At 37.7% G+C, this 18,331-nt stretch overlaps 2 protein-coding genes across 2 annotated transcripts; both read left to right on the forward strand.

Moving 5' to 3' along the window:
• The first annotated feature begins 381 nt into the window (after positions 1 to 381).
• Positions 382 to 9,830, forward strand: kif2a (kinesin family member 2a). The gene is given in 21 exon segments (XM_056773058.1): positions 382 to 598; positions 2,425 to 2,519; positions 2,776 to 2,898; positions 2,973 to 3,027; positions 3,101 to 3,214; positions 4,366 to 4,466; positions 4,587 to 4,682; positions 4,821 to 4,875; positions 4,963 to 5,125; positions 5,237 to 5,327; positions 5,477 to 5,540; positions 5,621 to 5,712; positions 6,059 to 6,201; positions 6,282 to 6,486; positions 6,628 to 6,738; positions 6,819 to 6,886; positions 8,150 to 8,256; positions 8,259 to 8,299; positions 8,388 to 8,489; positions 8,577 to 8,712; positions 8,838 to 9,830. Coding segments are annotated over 21 exon segments (2,109 nt in total). The 5' UTR covers positions 382 to 537; the 3' UTR covers positions 8,924 to 9,830.
• Positions 9,831 to 11,402: 1,572 nt separating this feature from the next.
• On the forward strand, positions 11,403 to 17,685 carry cept1a (choline/ethanolamine phosphotransferase 1a). The gene is made up of 9 exons (XM_056772505.1): positions 11,403 to 11,783; positions 13,309 to 13,696; positions 13,787 to 13,934; positions 14,060 to 14,201; positions 14,386 to 14,470; positions 14,727 to 14,858; positions 14,976 to 15,134; positions 15,516 to 15,641; positions 16,264 to 17,685. The coding sequence occupies exons 2-9, from the start codon at positions 13,346 to 13,348 to the stop codon at positions 16,399 to 16,401; spliced, it is 1,281 nt and encodes a 426-aa protein (XP_056628483.1). The 5' UTR covers positions 11,403 to 11,783; positions 13,309 to 13,345; the 3' UTR covers positions 16,402 to 17,685.
• Positions 17,686 to 18,331: the final 646 nt, after the last annotated feature.

An 18,331-nucleotide genomic window follows, 5' to 3' on the forward strand; every position in this document is an offset into this window, starting at 1 on the left:
CGGAACAAAACACTGTTAAACTCACTATAATGTGTCATTTCCCATTTAATATGGTAACACCCGTTGAGGCATGCTGGAGTTACGTCATCGGTGCATGTTGGTGTTACGTCATCGCTACTTGCAGATTGATTTAGATTTGTATTACTGCTTGGCCCTACTACGTTCAGCCTGGTAAACTTATATAAGAATTTATCGTAAAGGTAACGTTAATTTACGACTTGCCGCTGGGTATTTTATCTGCTGGATTTTAAGCCCAATACGGTTGCTTTGGCTACATCAACTGTCCTCTCGTCAACAGCCTGCTCTCAGCCAATCACGACACAGAGGGCGGGACTTGTGGCGGAAAAAAACTAGCGCAGTTCGAACGTCCCCGCGCACGCGCTCTCTGAGCTCTGCCTCTTTTATGTCTCGCGCTGCTGGCCGCCTCCCGGTTTCGAGCAACACGGAACAACAAATGTGAAAAACAAACACAAACATTATTTTTGACTTCCCACACGACCGTCCGATTGAGAACTCCCTCCCTTTCATAAATGAGCCATGGCGGTAAACTTCGGCAAGATCGTCGTGGGGATTTATGTGGAGATAAAGCGTAGCGATGGTGAGTGGATATTTGGGTCGCTTGCAAGCGTCCGTTAAAGTCGTTAACACTGTTCGGCTAACGGGTGGTAGCGATAATTCACACATAAACCCGACAGAAACGATAGTGTTTGGGGATAAGACCTGTTAAAAATCGATTTGTTGAGTTGGGTCTGTTAGTGCTGGTTGCCAGGGAAGTTAGCGAGCTCATGTGTCAGTCAACAGGCAGTGGTCGTTACACGTTAGCCATCTGCTAAGCACGGGTTGGTTGTTCATATTGTGTATGATCATATCTGATGCCAGTCCAGTAAAGTTTTTTATCAGAACATCTACTTGGTTGGGAATATTGTATTTAAATCTTGTGGTTTCCAGACTAATGTCTTTTACTTGCTAATAGATGTTTGGTTTTAGAAATTGAGTGTAAGTTTGTGTAGACTAAGTAGTAGAGGTTGACACAAAAGAGTATGTAGATTGACATTAGTATTATGTCATGTCTCTACCAGCCAAGTTACTGTGGGTCTGATTTTACAACAGGGAATTGTTTGAGGTCATGACATATTAGATTATCCATCTGTGTAAAGATCTGATGTATGTTTCTGGACAGATGGCTGTTTCCCAAGTGTCATGATCTTAGATTGATCAGCAAGTCCACTAAAAGCTGGCGGTCTGTTTATTGAGTTATACATTTTATTTATTCTGTACACAAAATCATTCTGGTGGGCATTACCGCTCTTAACCTGTTGTTATTCTGTAAAATGTGTTTTTAAATGTGATGTCTCTCAGTATATAGTCACTGTGTACAATACAGTGTTCTTGACTTATAGTCAAACTCTTAGCTAGTGAACAACATCAAGATCATTAGATGGTCTGTTTGTATCTGGTTTGATAGACGAACAGATTAAAATGGTATCTGATGTTATCACTTTGAGAAGAAGACTGTACAGTATTAAAGATGGGTTTGAATGGCTTCAAGACGTAAGAGAAATAAGTGGGCCTGGTTCTGTTGACGTAAAAGATAAACCACTCCTATTTCTTAAGGAAGCGCTGTTTACAATGTGTTGTGCAATCCTGACAAGCTCTCAACTCTTGACAAGCAATCCTTGTGACATCTCCGAAAAAGAGGATGTCTCTAGTGTCATATGCATCATTCAGAACTTGTACCGAAGAAAAGATGCATCTGTACCTTGGATGCACAACTTGTGTCAATGTGAGAGCCATCTCTTACAATGCTCTGCACATCTCCCGACACTTGACTTTATGTTGTTTTTTGACCAATTTATTTTTTGCTTTCACCTGTCTATATCAGATTCAATATGCCTGTCTAGCTATTCTTAATAATCCATTCGTCAGAACTCCTTACATGTTCCTACAAAATCAGCACAGACATTAAATACGTAATAAGTATTTTGTACATTAAAGATGTTTATTTATCCACGTCATGCAATAAAACTCAGCAGATTTAAATTGGATGCAATATGATATATATGTATGTGTTTATTAGATGTTGGGTTGTAACTTTTCTTTTGACTTGATGTTGCAGTAGTTTTAAATAGCTTGTTTTATGGCAGGATAATAATATGTCCTTTCTCCGGCTAATGCTGCTCTTGAATAATTGCAGGGATGGCGACATGTGAGGAGGAAAATCTCTGAATAATAGATACAGAAACACGGCTGTTCGTGTTCTGTACCTCTCAGAGATGTTTGAATAGTCGAAAGCACAACTTCGGAAATGTTCTGAGAACTTTTCTTGCTTTCATGGCCATCTTTATCATTACCTTTTTATGATTTCTTCAAACTTTGTTTAAAATTTAAAATGCTTGTCTTTAAGAGGTGTTGTATCCCTTACAGGACGAATACACCAGGCCATGGTGACCTCTTTAAATGAAGATAATGATAGTGTCACTGTGGAATGGATAGAAAATGGAGACACTAAAGGGAAAGAGGTGAGAGCTTTTTATTCCCATGTTATTAATAATAGATGATAAAACATTCTGGTTCTGTTAGGGTTTAGTTAGTATAAAACTTAAGAGCAAACTCTTATATTGGACATGTGCTGTTTTGTTTTAAAATATAAATATTGCTTTCATGTTCTCTGTGCAGATCTCCTTTTAAAGATTGACCGATTTACATGTTTGGCTGAAATAGATTTCTTAGTGTCATCTTTACAGCTGTGTACTAAATATTTTGTCTTATTTACAGATTGATCTGGAGTGCATATTTTCACTAAATCCAGATGTCGCTCAAGAAGAGGAGATTTCTTTGAGTCCTGTTACCCCTCCTCCTCCTGCACCCAGTTCTGTTAAGGTTAACAAAATCCCTAAGGTCAGTATGAAGATAAAGTTGCCTTTTGGTTTTTAATTCATTGCATTTTTTTAATTTATGTTTTATATGTGCAGAATCGTAGAACTATTGCACCGGGAAGGAGTGAAATCCCATCAAGAGACAACAGAGGTAGATTTATTTCTAATAATGCCTAGGTGTTATAAGGCTTGATTTGCTGACAGTTGTGCGTTCTGTTATTAAGTTGCCTCGACCCGGGCACGGCAGGCCCAGCAGCAGCCAGAATCAGCGCCCCCTCCACCAGCACAACAGCCGCCACAGAGCCAGACCCAAAGTCAGCTAACTCAACTGCAAAACGGTGATATGACTCTCTTCATTTGTTTTAAACGTGTTCCCGCCAACCTCTGTTTCCCCCAGGGAAAACATTGAAAACCGAAGGGAGGCCTCCTGTAGAGGATGCACTGTGACACACATCCTTTTAGAGTCTGGGTCTCGCAGTGAACTTAAAGTGCTCATCTGTCCTTGTCATGGCTCGATCTCAAGGGGTGTGGCTTGGCCCTTTCTATGAACATCAGATTTTTTCTAGACTGTTTGTGAGTGAGCAGCTCTGACCTGACTTTAACCTCGCCTGATTAATCCTCTTGCTTTGAATTTATGGAGCTTACATGTTTCTGGCGGGGTTCAACTTTTTCAGTTTTCTCACTGACTAGGCGGAGTAAGAACCAATCCTGACCAGATTCAGTCCTGACCACTGTTTCAAATTCTAAACACGCATTGAGGCTTCGTGATTCCTATTCAAATGTTTTGGAAATGAAAATTTGAAAGGATGTGCATATTTAATTCTGTATAAGCATTCGCAGGACAAAAAATGGTTTAATTGTTGTAAGTGACAGAATGACTTAAATTAGAATCAGAAAGAGCTTTATTGCCAAGTATGTTTGCACATACAAGGAATTTGGTGACAGGACACCATAACACAATAGAATACAGTACACAGATGATTTAAATAAGGGCCTATGAGAATACAAATTAAGAAACACAATACAACAAACATTAGATAAGATATAGAGAGTAAAGCCATGTGTGTATGTAAATATTTACAAGTAAAAATAAGAATAGACTATTGTAAAGGGTATGTGCTATATACAGCAGAATGAATGAAATATAATTTAATGAAAAAGTTGTATAAAAATAGATTTACCACTTAAATTGAAATTGAATCATGAGGTGTTAAAAAAATTCCCACCTGTACTTTAGTAGATGAGTCATTGTTTCACTTATGTATTGTTTGAAGTGGTTACAATTATTAAGTCACATGAATATTAATGACTTCATTATAGGACCTACACGTTAATGCCATGTGGTGCCCAATGTCACTGTAGCTCTTTAAAAAGCAGGTGCCAGCTATCAAAGCTCTTAAGCCACTTAAATTCTACTTTCAAACACAAGTGGAAAGAGGCAAGCAGGAACTGTTGTTTTATTTAATGCTTGTGTATCACTCTCTAACAGCGAGGAGGAAGTCGAATTGTGTGAAGGAAGTGGAGAAGTTGCAGGAGAAGCGTGAGAGACGCAGGTTACAGCAACAGGAACTGAGGGAGAAGAAAGCACAGGTCAGACGTCTCATCTTTCCTTCATTATGCCTCTATAATGCACATGTCTCTTCGGTTAGACAAATCATTTCTGTTGCGTAGTTGGTGTTAGCGTTGAATGTGGGTTGTTTTATTTTGAAGGAGACTGATACAACTGTTCCAAACTATGAAATACTGCAGATGATCAGAGACTTCAGAGCAAGTCTGGACTATCGACCCTTAACCACTACAGATTTGGTAGGTATCCTTAGAAGCGCTTTATTTTATTTTACTTTATGCATTGTGACTAGCATTGTTCAGTACATTTTCACAATTCCACAACAAACATGAGATTTAGTGCTAAGAAACAGAAATCTATGATTCTTGTGTCGACAGATCGAAGAACACAGAATATGCGTGTGTGTGAGAAAACGTCCCCTGAATAAAAAAGGTAAAGCCTTGGAAATGATGATGTAAATGCATTACTTCTATACAATTTTTTGATCGACCTAAATTGATTTCTCAACATGTGTTTTAGAGTTGACTGTAAAGGACCTAGATGTGATCACTATTCCCAGTAAAGATGTTGTCATGGTTCATGAACCAAAACAGAAGGTGGACCTGACTCGATACTTAGAGAACCAAACATTTCGCTTCGATTACGCCTTTGATGACAGCACAACAAATGAAATGGTTTACAGGTACAGGAGCAAATCATTCTATTGATTCTTTTGTTAGTTTAAGAAGTATCCCTCTCGAGAGAGCATGTCAGTGGATGAAGAATAAAGTTTCTGTAATTGTTCTCTCTGCAGGTTTACTGCAAGACCGCTTGTGGAAACTATCTTTGATAGAGGAATGGCCACATGTTTTGCTTATGGCCAAACTGGAAGTGGGAAAACACATGTAAGAAATGTTTTCGTATCATATAGTCAATAAAATAAAACTAATAGGATAAAACAATACAACTAGTCATAATGCTGTGTGGTTTGTTTAATTTTATTATACTATTCTAATAATAAAACAAAGCTTATAAAGATGACTTTGTGTCTTAGACTATGGGTGGAGATTTTTCTGGAAAGAACCAAGATTGTTCGAAAGGAATCTACGCATTAGCTGGTAATTGATGTTTGTTAGATCTTGCGATGTGTTTAATTATTTTATTTCTTGTGACCTCTTTCGTATGCTTGTTCACACAGCTCGAGATGTTTTTCTCATGCTGAAGAAACCAAACTATAAGAAGCTGGATCTTCAAGTTTACGCAACTTTCTTTGAAATCTACAGCGGAAAGGTTCTGAGTTACATTAGCGCTTTGTCTATAGATAACATGTCATGAATACCATGTGAAGGATTTTACCTCTTTGATGAGATGCACCATGACACCAAGAAAGCACTGTCTGTTTAGCAAATTCCACCTGACAGGAAATACATCCTTAGTGTGTAACAAGAAGTTCATCCACCTAGAAAAGTATTGCCACATCCAGGATGATGTAGACAACATAAAGATGTAAATGCTTAAAGCAAAAAGATGAGCTTCATGTTTTGGCATTTAACCCAGCAAAATATCATGTGTATGTTTGGGTACTAACAAAACGAGGGAAATTGCACCAATCTTATCTGGTCTTTTTCAACTTTAGGTATTTGACCTGTTGAATCGCAAGGCTAAGCTTCGTGTGCTTGAAGACGGGAAGCAGCAGGTACAGGTAGTTGGGCTTCAGGAGCATGAGGTCAGATGCACTGAGGATGTCCTTAAACTGATTGAAATGGGGAACAGTTGCAGGTAAAGTGATGATGGGTAAATACAGCCAATGTTTGTGGAATGTATTACGAATATGACGTATAACCTGTCTTCCGTTTTAGAACATCAGGCCAGACTTCAGCCAATGCCCACTCGTCCCGCAGCCACGCCGTTTTCCAGATTATATTGCGAAGGAAGGGCAAGATGCACGGCAAGTTTTCACTAATTGATCTGGCTGGCAATGAGCGTGGAGCAGACACATCCAGCGCCGACCGTCAGACTCGGTTGGAGGGAGCCGAGATCAACAAGAGTCTTTTGGCTCTGAAAGTCAGTGTAGTTTATAAATGTATATCGATATAAATATATTTGCTTTTGTTTGGTTAAAATTATATAAATCTTTATAAGGCAAAATAAATATATTGGCATTCGCCTGACCTGCAATTTCTCTCTTGATCTTGCATTTATCAGGAATGTATCCGAGCCCTCGGCCGTAATAAACCCCACACCCCATTCAGAGCGAGCAAACTCACACAGGTCCTTAGAGACTCATTTATTGGAGAAAACTCCAGGACATGCATGGTACGAATCATTGAAGCTTATTTCTCACATTGGCACTACTTTTGCTTGCGCCAACTTAATTATTTGTGTTTCCCCTTCAGATCGCCACCATCTCTCCTGGTATGGCCTCCTGTGAGAACACGCTGAACACTCTGAGATATGCCAACCGGTCAGTATAGAACACTGTTGTGTATTTATGAAAACTTAAGAGATAACCATCAGTAAAGACCAACATTAAGAATTTTCAAACATGCTTGGTCAGTTTAGCTTTTTGTATTTACTAGTGATTCATTCAACATGCAAGTGCTGATGGGAAAAGTCTTGTTCTAAATACATGTCTCCTGATTGGCTCTGCTCTTCTTCTCTTCTTTGCTTATCTTGACTGTCTTCAGAGTAAAGGAGTTTGGGATTAGCCCCTCTGACATCCCCTTCTCTCAAGGGGGAGGAAACCGCTCTGAACTCTCTCCCACCAACGAGTATGAGCACACGTCTATGCAGCTTCCCACCTTGTTCTCAGTCAGATACACTCTGTAGCAGTGTTGGGGCTAACTGAAGTTTGTGACGATGTTAACTTCAGTACAGTTTTAGGTAGCATGGTAGTAAACTCAGTTGGTATCAGAACAGAAGGATTGAGGAGATTAACGTCTTATCTAATAAACCTCTTTGTTCAAAGGACTCTACGTCAACATATAATTTATATCCTCACTCGTGAAATTTCTATTATAATTATATAATTGTAATAACAGCTATTATAGTTGTTAAAATTAAAAATATTTAGTTGCTTTGCAGGAATTATCTTTTGTAGTTAGTTTTGTACTTTTGTTAACTCGATTGTACTTTAAAGTTTAAGGGGCCTCCTCAACACTGCTCAGAGGTCTAAAAACATCTCATTGGCTTGTAACTAATGCATGGACAGACTCATGCACATCGATGCATATAACCACAGTCTGCTTCATTTTATTAAACATATTTGCAGCACTCACATTAATGGATTTGCTTAATATCAACATTTATCGTCCTGTCCCTGCCCTTCCCCAATTTGCTGTCATGTATTTTTTTTTAACCCTGGGAATGTGTGAATATCTGCCGTTTCATTTTTTTCTCCTTTATAAATTACAGTGTGAATGTCCTTGCAAATAATTGGAAAAAATGTTATGACACCATAAGCAGTCACAATTTAATGTTATTCTCACATTTTAATTAAAATAGCTCAGTGTAGAGTATCGAATGTCACATTAGGTTTAAATTTGTGGCTTTTTTATTTGTTGATTTAAACCCCAGATTATACTAAAGCAACATCTTGGACTTGACTAGCACAAAGAGGCTCCTCGCCCAAACTGTTGGAGCCCTGTGAGCTGTGCCATGGTGTCATTGAGGTCAGTTTGTTAATAAGAAGAAACATCTCATCAACACTGGTGTTCTGTGCCTGTAGAGTGAAAGAGTTGACTGTGGATACCAATGCCATGACAGAGGGTGTCCGACCCAACGCCATCACCATCAACCAGCTGGACATCATGGATGAGGAGTGGGATCTGGGCAACTCCCTCAAAGAGATGACCTCAAACTTCTCTGTGAACAAAATGTAAAACACATGTACTCACTGCAGGTTAATGTTGAATCCCTTTCTGCAAAGCTGCATCTCTTAAAAGCTGTTGCTCATGTATTGACAGGAAGAGGAAGTTTCTCCTCAGCTCTTCACTTTTCATGAAGCCGTTTCTCAGCTGGTGGAGATGGAGGAGCAGGTACTGGAAGACCACAGGGCTGTGTTTCAGGTGCTTATCACTATTACGAGTTTTGTCATTCTTTCAAACCCACTGCTAAGAAGTGTTAATGATGACGTTGATGCTTGGGGCTGACAGGAGTCCATCAGGTGGCTTGAGGATGAGAAAGTTCTCCTGGAGATGACTGAGGAGGTGGACTACGACGCGGAGTCATACTCATCTCAGCTAGAGCAAATTCTTGACCAGAAAATTGAGATCCTCATCGAGCTACGAGGTAACTCGACCTCTGGAATGATCTTTGACTGGTTTTGTCCTTTCATTAGCCAAAGATTTTAGGTTGTTATTTCCTCCTGATGGATTGGTTGTGTTTAATGGATGTATATCTTCTCACATCATCAGATAAAGTGAGGTCATTCCGTTCTGCGCTCCAAGAGGAGGAACAAGCCAGCAAACAGATTAATCCAAAGCGGCCCCGTGCACTGTAGCCTGGAACGCGTATTCGAAGAGGAACGACAAATACAAGAGTCCTGTAGGCTTCTTGGTAGTATTCAGAAGTATTCTGAAAAAACTTTCCTATCATTACATGTGAAATGATTAAAACTGTTAGTTTTTTCTCTTACAAATCAGCCGAGGACAAAGAAGGGGATTTTGTTTATTATTAAACCCTTGTTGAATCGATTTTGAGGAAAGCTTTTCTCGTTTTTTTATTAGTATTGATTTTATTTATTTACTTTTTCATTGTAGGTTAAGGGTACAAACTTGTATCGGTTGATACTTACATGTTCTACCCTTTTGGGTTTCACTGAAGTCCTTTATTTGATCTTCTTCTGAATCATATGCATGAACACTTAGCAACAGTTTACCACTCCGTTCCTAGCATGACTGACTTGGTTCATCTGCACTTTAAATAACCTTGTTTTGGGGATTGTTTTTCATATTTGGCGGTATGTATAGCAGTTTCTGTTGATGGGCTGTCACAGCATTTTATCTTGCTTTTTATTAGGGCATAATAATCAAAGGACTTCTCATGGAAGCATTTAATGTCCTGGAAGTGAAATGCTGAGGTTATGTAAATGAATGTGAGAATTGTCAGCGGTTATATTCATTTTTGTTGGTTTGACCGCTGTTCCCTCCCACAATACCTTCTTTAAGTTTCCCATTTGCTTATGTGCCATATCATGAAGTTAACGGTTTACCAAAACACTTCTCCTTCAGTGTTTTTTTCCAAGACTTTCAACGTTCTCACATCAACTAATAAACTTTGTAATAACATATAAATCTAGAGTAAAACTCTCATAGCAAATGAATAGGAAATACCACTTGTCTACTGCTGTGTGGAGTGTTACAGACACCTCTCAACTTAATAAATAAATAAAGAATCATTCAACAAAATATGCCTTTTTTTCGTTTTGCTGCTTGCTGTTATGAAGAGCCCTTAAACTCCGAATAAAACTGTCTAACGCAGTTTTTATTATTCTTTCACTGTATATGATGAAATAATTTTAATATTAAATATACATCTACGCGTAATTTTATATATATATATATATATGTGTGTGTTTTTTTTTAATATATTTCTATTATCCTAATATGAAACATGCATTTTATAATTTTATTTTAGAGAGAGAGAGAAGGAAAGAAAACTACTGGTTATTTTTGCGTGCTTTCAACTGGTCCTATCTTTTCTCTTATATTTAGAATACATTTTAGCACGATTGTTTTTGTGAATCATGATTTGTTCGTGAAAGATTTCGTACGCAGGTTTCACACACAAATTTGTGCGTACGCATGCTAAGTGAATGAGAGCCAATGTTTTCTTGTCAGATTGAACTGGGGTACAATACATGTAATCACTGGAAAAATAATTGTCATGTGAATAACGACAGACAGGTGGGGATGCAACTGGAATTTTTGACAAACTGGGATGGAGGTTGAATTTGGCAGCATACTTTCAAACAGCTCCCACGTGGCCCATAGAGCTTTGGACAGAGTAACTTCTTACTCTACATGCCAAGAAATCAGACTGACTTGAAGCCTTTTCTTACATATTTGGATTTTCAAGTGGTGCCCCAACCATGTAAAAAATGATGGCAGACATATTCTCAATTTTTAGCTAGAAACTGAGAATGTGTCTGTTCTGATGCTTCGTTCTTTGGGCCACCACTGTTGCTGCACTGACCTGTACTGTAGTGTTCATTCTAAAAACAAATGCAACTTTATATTAGACATTAAACACCAATTTATTTGTTTAATTGGTGAACACTGTTATTATATGGTAAAATTATGATGAAATACCACTGAAAATGATCAGTAAGCAGCAGATTACACATGGCTACCGTTTTGTCCATCTCTGTAAAAAAGAGTGATAACGTTACTGAATGTGTGTGTGTTAATACTGTCTGTGGTACTGATTGTAATTAAAGACAGTATTGCCATCTTTAATGAAAATGATTTGTTCAACTGCCTAAATTCACTAGCTTACGTGGGGTAAAGCAATGGACGTAATCATTATGTTACACCATGCTATTAACCAGCTATCTAATTTGAACATTCTCTAATATCAGGATACTGGCTGTGACGTCACCACGCCGTAACGCGGACGTAACATTATCGTATCTATAAAAAGTTTGGTTAGGTGTATAGGCCAACAGCATACTAAAAGATAGCTGTCAAATCACGTTTATATTTTATTATGAGTTGTTTGTCCCCTCCAGAGAGTCCAGCGACCTCCAGTCACAGATTTTTGCACCTGGTTCAGGGGTCAGGGAGGAAATATGACGCAAAACTATTTCAGAAATTAAATTCGCCGACAGACCCCCTTAAGGACAACATAAAATCGACAGAACCGAAATTAAAACAACATGTAAAAAAGTATATGCGTAATAAATCCAACTTTGAAATTGTAGGAAACATGGTCACTGTTATTTTATTTTAAATGATAGGAATCCTATCTGTTCAATCGATGTATATTCAAATATAATAAATAATCAAGTATTACTTTGATTAAAATATTCAACTTTGCAAGTGCAAGCGCGACATAAAATCAAATTTTCTTGCATTACTTTTATTTTGAAATGAGCACATCCGGAAGGCGTTGTCGTCGCATCTTTGAAGCGTTTTCACGTCCTGCATCTCATCTTATCCACGCTGTTTCCGATCGTGTAGCTAAAGCTCCCTCAACTCGCAGCTTCTTCTCCGTTGACGTAAACGCTTGTGCGTGAGCGTATGTCGTCCCGTTTTCTCCTCTCCTCTCTTGTTTATAAATCATATAACGTTAACAATTCAACTTTTGTCGTCACGGAAGCACCTGCTGCGTGGAGAAAAGACATCACCACGTAAACAAAGGTAACGTTACTGTTGTTCAGAAAATGACACTGTTACCTCACTGGACACAGATGTGCAACGTTACATGAATCAAATCACGTTTTTAATGTCGCCTGACACGTTTGACAGACTGTTATCAAGCTGATGTCATCATTGCTCGGATTGTTATCATGCAGACGTCATTCAGCAGTAGGATTTTACATGGGCTTTTATAGATCTTATTATTATATTCTACAGTCTGCCGGTGAGTGTTTGAAGAAGTCGTTCAAAGCAGTTCATGGATATATTTTACTTACCGTTTGTGCATTTGTTTCTTGTAGATCAGGTGTTTTCTGGGGTGGTGGTTGAAAACAGGCCATTTTGTTCAAGTTGATTTGTTTTCTCTCTCTCTCTCTCTCTCTCTCTCTCTCTCTCTCTCTCTCTGTCTCTCTCTCTCTGTCTCTCTCTCTCTCTCTCTCTCTCTCTCTCTCTGTTTCTCTCTCTGTCTCTCTCTCTCTCTCTCTCTCTGTGTCTCTCTCTCCTCTCTGTCTCTCTCTCTCTCTCTCTCTCTCTCTCTGTCTCTCTCTCTCTTCTGTCTCTCTCTCTCTCTCTCTCTCTCTCTCTCTCTCTCTCTCTCTCTCTCTCTCTCTCTCTCTCTCTCTCTCTCTCTGTCTCATGAATAGTTGACATTCTGCATAACTTGAAATTGCAACACACACAGTTTGTACTGAATGTACAGTATGCATTTTCTTTGGAACACACCTTTCTGAACATATGTTATTCATTATATTTTAAACCATTCAGTCAGTGTATGTCTGTGAGAACTGGAAGCTTTTAATAACTTTTCTCATCTTGCACAGATAGGATTATACCCATAGGCATATAAATAGCAATAGCAAAGCATAACCAGCATATTCTGGTTAATGGTCACATGCTATTTAAAAAGCCCTTCGATTTGTCCTGACCGGAGTTCCTGCTTAACTTTGTTCTCTATGTGTTTTTAAAATGTTCTGCCGTATCGTCCTTGACAAACACATGTAGCCCCGGGTCATTCTGTACTCCATTGTAGTTTGCATGTCTTGAAATCATTTACTTAATAGGTGCATGCAAACTGTTACACCACCTCACAAGACATATGTGACCTGGACTACAAAACATGTTTTACGGGTCAATTTATTGAAATTGAGATTTTTACATAATCTGAAAGCTGAACAAATAGCTTTCTATTGATGTATGAGTTGATAGAATAGGACAATATCTGGCTGCAACCGTTATATTGAGAAATACTGCCTTTGAATTTGTCAATCAGGGGCACTGTGGCAGGCCATCCACTTACAAAAATAAAGTTTTTATATATTTAAGGTGGGAAATGTACAAAATATCTTCATGGAACATGATCTTTACTTCGATAAAATCAATAATTTTGATCGATACAATGTACTTTAGTCTTTTACTAAAAATGTTAAGACTGGTTTTGTGGGTCACATATTGTTATAAATAAAACACAGTTCTAGTTGTAATTTTTAGTGACGATCACTTATAAATAGCAATGTTTTTGTTTCCATAGATTAAATTGCAGTTTCATACACAATTCCCGGAGAGTCATGAGCTCGCATAGGAAATCTGCCCGGCCTCATACGGATTCTGATTCGGGTTCCTCATCGAGCCGTGACTCGGCCGCACCCGGCATAGAGGAGGGCGCTGGTCTCTTTTCCAAGCTGATGGAGCTGCCGGTAGCCAGACTGTCGCGGCAGCAGCTGAGAAGGTTGGAGGATCATCAATACAGCAGTGAGGGACAGTCCGTTCTTGAGCCTTTCATGCAAAGATACTGGTGCTGGCTAGTGAGTAAAGTGCCTCTTTGGATGGCCCCAAACCTCATCACTATAGTCGGACTTGCTACTAACATAATAAGCACTCTGATACTGGTGTACTATTGCCCTACTGCCACCGAACAGGTACATGCTCTTATTAAACACACATATAGTAGATTATTTTGTATCTACTACGTGTGATGATTTTCTTTTTTTTGTGGATTTTTACATAAGGCACCTACATGGGCATATCTGGCCTGTGCTCTGGGTCTGTTCATCTATCAATCACTGGATGCCATAGATGGGAAACAGGCACGACGGACCAATAGCAGCACTCCGCTGGGCGAGCTTTTTGACCACGGCTGTGACTCTCTTTCTACAGGTCTGTTTCATTTGTGTTTGCGAGTACATCTTTATTGCTATGATATTGCACATCAACTTAACTTTAATTATGCACATTTTATTAATCTTTGTGCTGTCTAAAGTCTTGATTGTTGTGTGTTGCAGTGTTTGTGATTCTGGGCACATGTATAGCAGTGCAGATGGGTACTCACCCCGATTGGATATTTTTCTGTTGTTTCGCGGGCATCTTCATGTTCTATTGTGCCCACTGGCAGACGTATGTTTCTGGAACGCTGCGCTTTGGCATGTGAGTGCTCTGGGGTCTTGGTTGTGGTGGGGTCATCATTAAATGTTTGGAGATTTCGATGAGAGTAAGATGAAAATGGTTTCCTTTCTTCACTTTGACAATTCATAAAGACAGCTGTGTGTGTACTTCAAAAGAATGCACATTTTGATTCATAACTGAATCTGTTTGGCGTTTGCTTGTGCAGAATTGATGTGACTGAGGTTCAAATCTTCATTATAACCATGTACTTACTGGCCGCCATCGGAGGAACAGCTTTTTGGGAGTCTGTGGTAATTTAAGAAGACTTTAATTATTTGTAATTAATTTCATTATTATTTATATTAGTTTGTGAGCCGTGTTTTAAATCTTTATATCTTGCTGTATAATCACGGTCAGAAAATCTGATTCTTTTTTGTATTAATCAGAAATTGTAGTCGTTATTCCTTTTTATTTTTTTAACTTGTATGTAAACATGTATACATATTAAATGACATGACTTTTGAAAGGAGACGTCAGAGTAATTTGGATTATTTCATTATTTCCCAGATCCCTGGGATAAATATCCAGGTTAAAATAATCCCTGCCCTATTCACTCTCGCGGGTGCCGTTTTCTCCTGCACAAACTACTTCCCGGTTATATTCACGGGCGGAATGGGCAAAAATGGATCGACTATTGCAGTAAGTTCAAAATGAGCATGTTATTTTTGTGCCACTCAATAATGAAGAGAATTTCAAGCGATGACTGTTTTGACATCAATTCTGTACTAGTTGCATCCATGTTTGTATTTTCTTTAGGGAACTAGCGTGCTGTCTCCATCATTTCATATAGGAGTGGTCATTACTCTTGCCCTGATGATCTATAAAAAGTCTTCAGAACAGCTCTTTGAGAAACATCCCTGCCTGTATGTTATTGCGTTTGGGTTTGTCTCGGCCAAACTCACCAACAGACTGGTGGTAAGATCATAGATGAAGACTAAATATTATAACTAAATATTACTATTAAATTGCATTTAGTAAAATAATGATAAATCGTATTGTAATACTATAAATAATTAGTATATATAAAATATGTACTTTTATTTACTATATATAATTCTATGTAAATAGTATAAGAGTACTATTATACGTAAATAGCAAAGTATATAAATACTATTACATATTTTAATATAATAAACCTTTTTTAGCTGCTTGATTTTATCTGGTAAATTCAATTTTGGATTTGTATCATTTAGGCTAGGTCTTGTCCTCTGTAGTTTATAGAATTGAAGCATATCTCTGTGTAAGACAGCATTAGTATCAGTTAATCCGATGTCTGTGGTCTGTTTTGTTTGCCAGGTTGCTCATATGACAAAAAGTGAAATGCAACGTAACGATTTGGCCTTCGTGGGACCAGCGCTGCTGTTTCTGAATCAATACTTCAACAGTTTTATTAATGAGTACTGTCTGCTGTGGATCGCTCTGGTACGTCTGTTGCCTGTCTGTCTGACTCATGTGAAATTTAAAGGGGATATGGCATGCAAGACATGATTTTCCTCGCGCTTTTATCTTAAAGAGCTCTATGCACTCTTATGTTAACCATGCAAAGCTCCTCGGTTTTTGACTCTTTGGAACCGAAACGCTTTTAAAAAAAAGTGTTTTTTCTTTCTTATGATTGTGAACATCTTTTCTCAGGCTTTCAAATGGTGTAATAGCATCAGAAAATAGCTCCACACGACTTGTGTGGTGTATGTCATGATGGTACAACTAAAATATAATCGTATATATATTTCTCATATTTTGGTTCCGAATTGAAAATCGATATTGAAATCAATACAAAACATTTGTTAACCCTTATTTTTTTGTGCATGTTGTTCTAAAAAAAAATACAATACAAATTAAATCAATTGATCTAATGTGATTATGTCACTTATTGTTAATCAATAGCCAAATGACTATTTAAGTTATGTCTTAGTAAACACATAGTCAGTTTTGATGAAATCAAGGTTCAGAGAGAGTGTTGAAAACACTTATGAAGTGAAGAAAAGTGCACATTTATAAAATACTCATATTTCATATTTCTTTCCTGTTTCCCTTTTGTTCGTAGGTTCTGTCAGCATTTGATCTGGTACGGTACTGTGTGAGTGTATGTAACCAGATCGCCACACACTTAAACATCTGTGTCTTCTCCATCCAACCTCCCTCTCCGTCCTCACTTAAGCCAGATAGCAGAAATCACCACTAACCTGTGTCCCTGAAACACTTTCTCCAATCGGTCATGCACTTCAGTGAATGTAAAACATGGAGTCTGAACGGTTGCAGTTAGGAATCACTGTAACGTGGTATTTCGTAATGATTCAAAAATATATGAAGAACGAAAGGGAATTATGAAATCGTATCAAAGTATGATTGTTTCATCTTTAGTTCACCGATTATTTTGGCTAGCTTTGTCTTGCCTTTGTTTGTTTGTGAGTATGTGTGCACCTTTGATTGTTTAAAGGTTTTATTTTATAGTTGTAATGTTCCGAAGTGAACCAATATTTTGTATTTGGAAAAAGAGTCATTTTTTTTGCATCTGTTTTGGCTAAATTCATAATTTATTTCAGCAAACAGGCAACACTTGAGATCAATTTGTTAGACGTTTTTGGGACTCTGTAGGTGTCAAGTGATCATTTTTGTTGCCTTTCATTGGTACAAGAAATGGGAATTTCAACCTATGCCAGTACACGTCACTCTTGCCGGTACAAAGGAGTGTTGTTGTCTGAGTAAATCATAACACACAGAGTCTGAGCGATAAGATTAGAGCAGATTTTTATAAGAGGAAATCTTATGACAAGCAGGTCAGCCAGAAGACTTTCAATTATAATGTCAGACATGCAAGCCCTGGTTTTACGATGCTAATATTCAAGCAGTTCATTTGATGACAGTAATAATCTATGCAGTATAAATGTATCCGTTTGCTCACTATGCATATGAATCTTATAGTGTTATGGAAGGGATTAAACTTGTTTAACTATGCCTGAGAAAAACGGTATCGCTAACAGTATTCTGAGAGTGTCATTTTATCTGAAAAATTACTGGCTTAGATATGACATTCAAAAATAGTTCTGAGTTTGATTTCTAAGATAACACTATACATATGAACTTTTAAAGGGATAGTTCACCCAAAAAGGAAAATTCGGTCATCTTTTACTCGCCCTCAGATTGTTTCAAACATGTATACTTTCTTTGTTTGATGAACACAAAGGAAGATATTTGGAGGAATGTCAGTATCCAAACAGATCTCACCCCCATTTACTCTCATAGTAGGTAAAAAAAATACTATAGGAGTCAATGGGAGATGACATCGGTTGGGCTCCAAATATCTTCCTTTGTGTTTAGCAGAACAAAGACATTTATACAGGTTTGTAACAATCTGTGGGTGAATAAATTATGACAGAATTTTCATTTGACTTTGATTCTAGATAACAAACCTAAAAAGTAGTATTTGTGGTTTAAAGAAATAAACGTGACAACCTGTGCTAACTTATTTTGTGCCTTTTATTTCTCACAGTCTGTAAACTTCTCTAATGATAATAATAATGATTCATTGCACAGTTCTCTATGCACAGTAAAATTGAGCGATTTTAATCACGAAGTTCAAACAAATTCTGTTTATAGCATCATAATTAACAAAGATGTAATTTCTTATGCTGGAGGTTGAGTTAAAGTCTTCACATTTGCAAGTTGACACTTGTTATGATTACATTTATCGGATATGTTTATTATTTTAACCCTCTTATTCTTTTTTGGTAGAAAACTGGATTTTCAAAGTGGGTGGACATTAAAAATATAGTTACGCATTGTGTGCTTCCAGGGGTAACATTTTTAAATTCCCAAACATAGTGTACATTTCTCTAAATATGTCATTGTTTTGCATCTACCTCCAAGTAGTTACTTATGTTATTTTGGTCACTGGGTTTGTTTCATGAACAAATTTTAATACTGTTGTAGTTTTGCGTTGTGAATGTTATTTAAGTGGTTTGTCTGTGTATTTGTATCTCCTCTGTTAACATCATACGATCACTCTGTAGGCCAACCAAATGTGCAGTACACACACAGTTGAAGCAAGTAATGTCTCCCGCTGCAACTATATTTACAGACATGTCTATCTTATCAGGTTTTTTGTTGCTCTG

This window comes from Triplophysa dalaica, chromosome 18, assembly GCF_015846415.1.
Source record: "Triplophysa dalaica isolate WHDGS20190420 chromosome 18, ASM1584641v1, whole genome shotgun sequence".
Taxonomy (NCBI): Eukaryota; Metazoa; Chordata; class Actinopteri; order Cypriniformes; family Nemacheilidae; genus Triplophysa; species Triplophysa dalaica.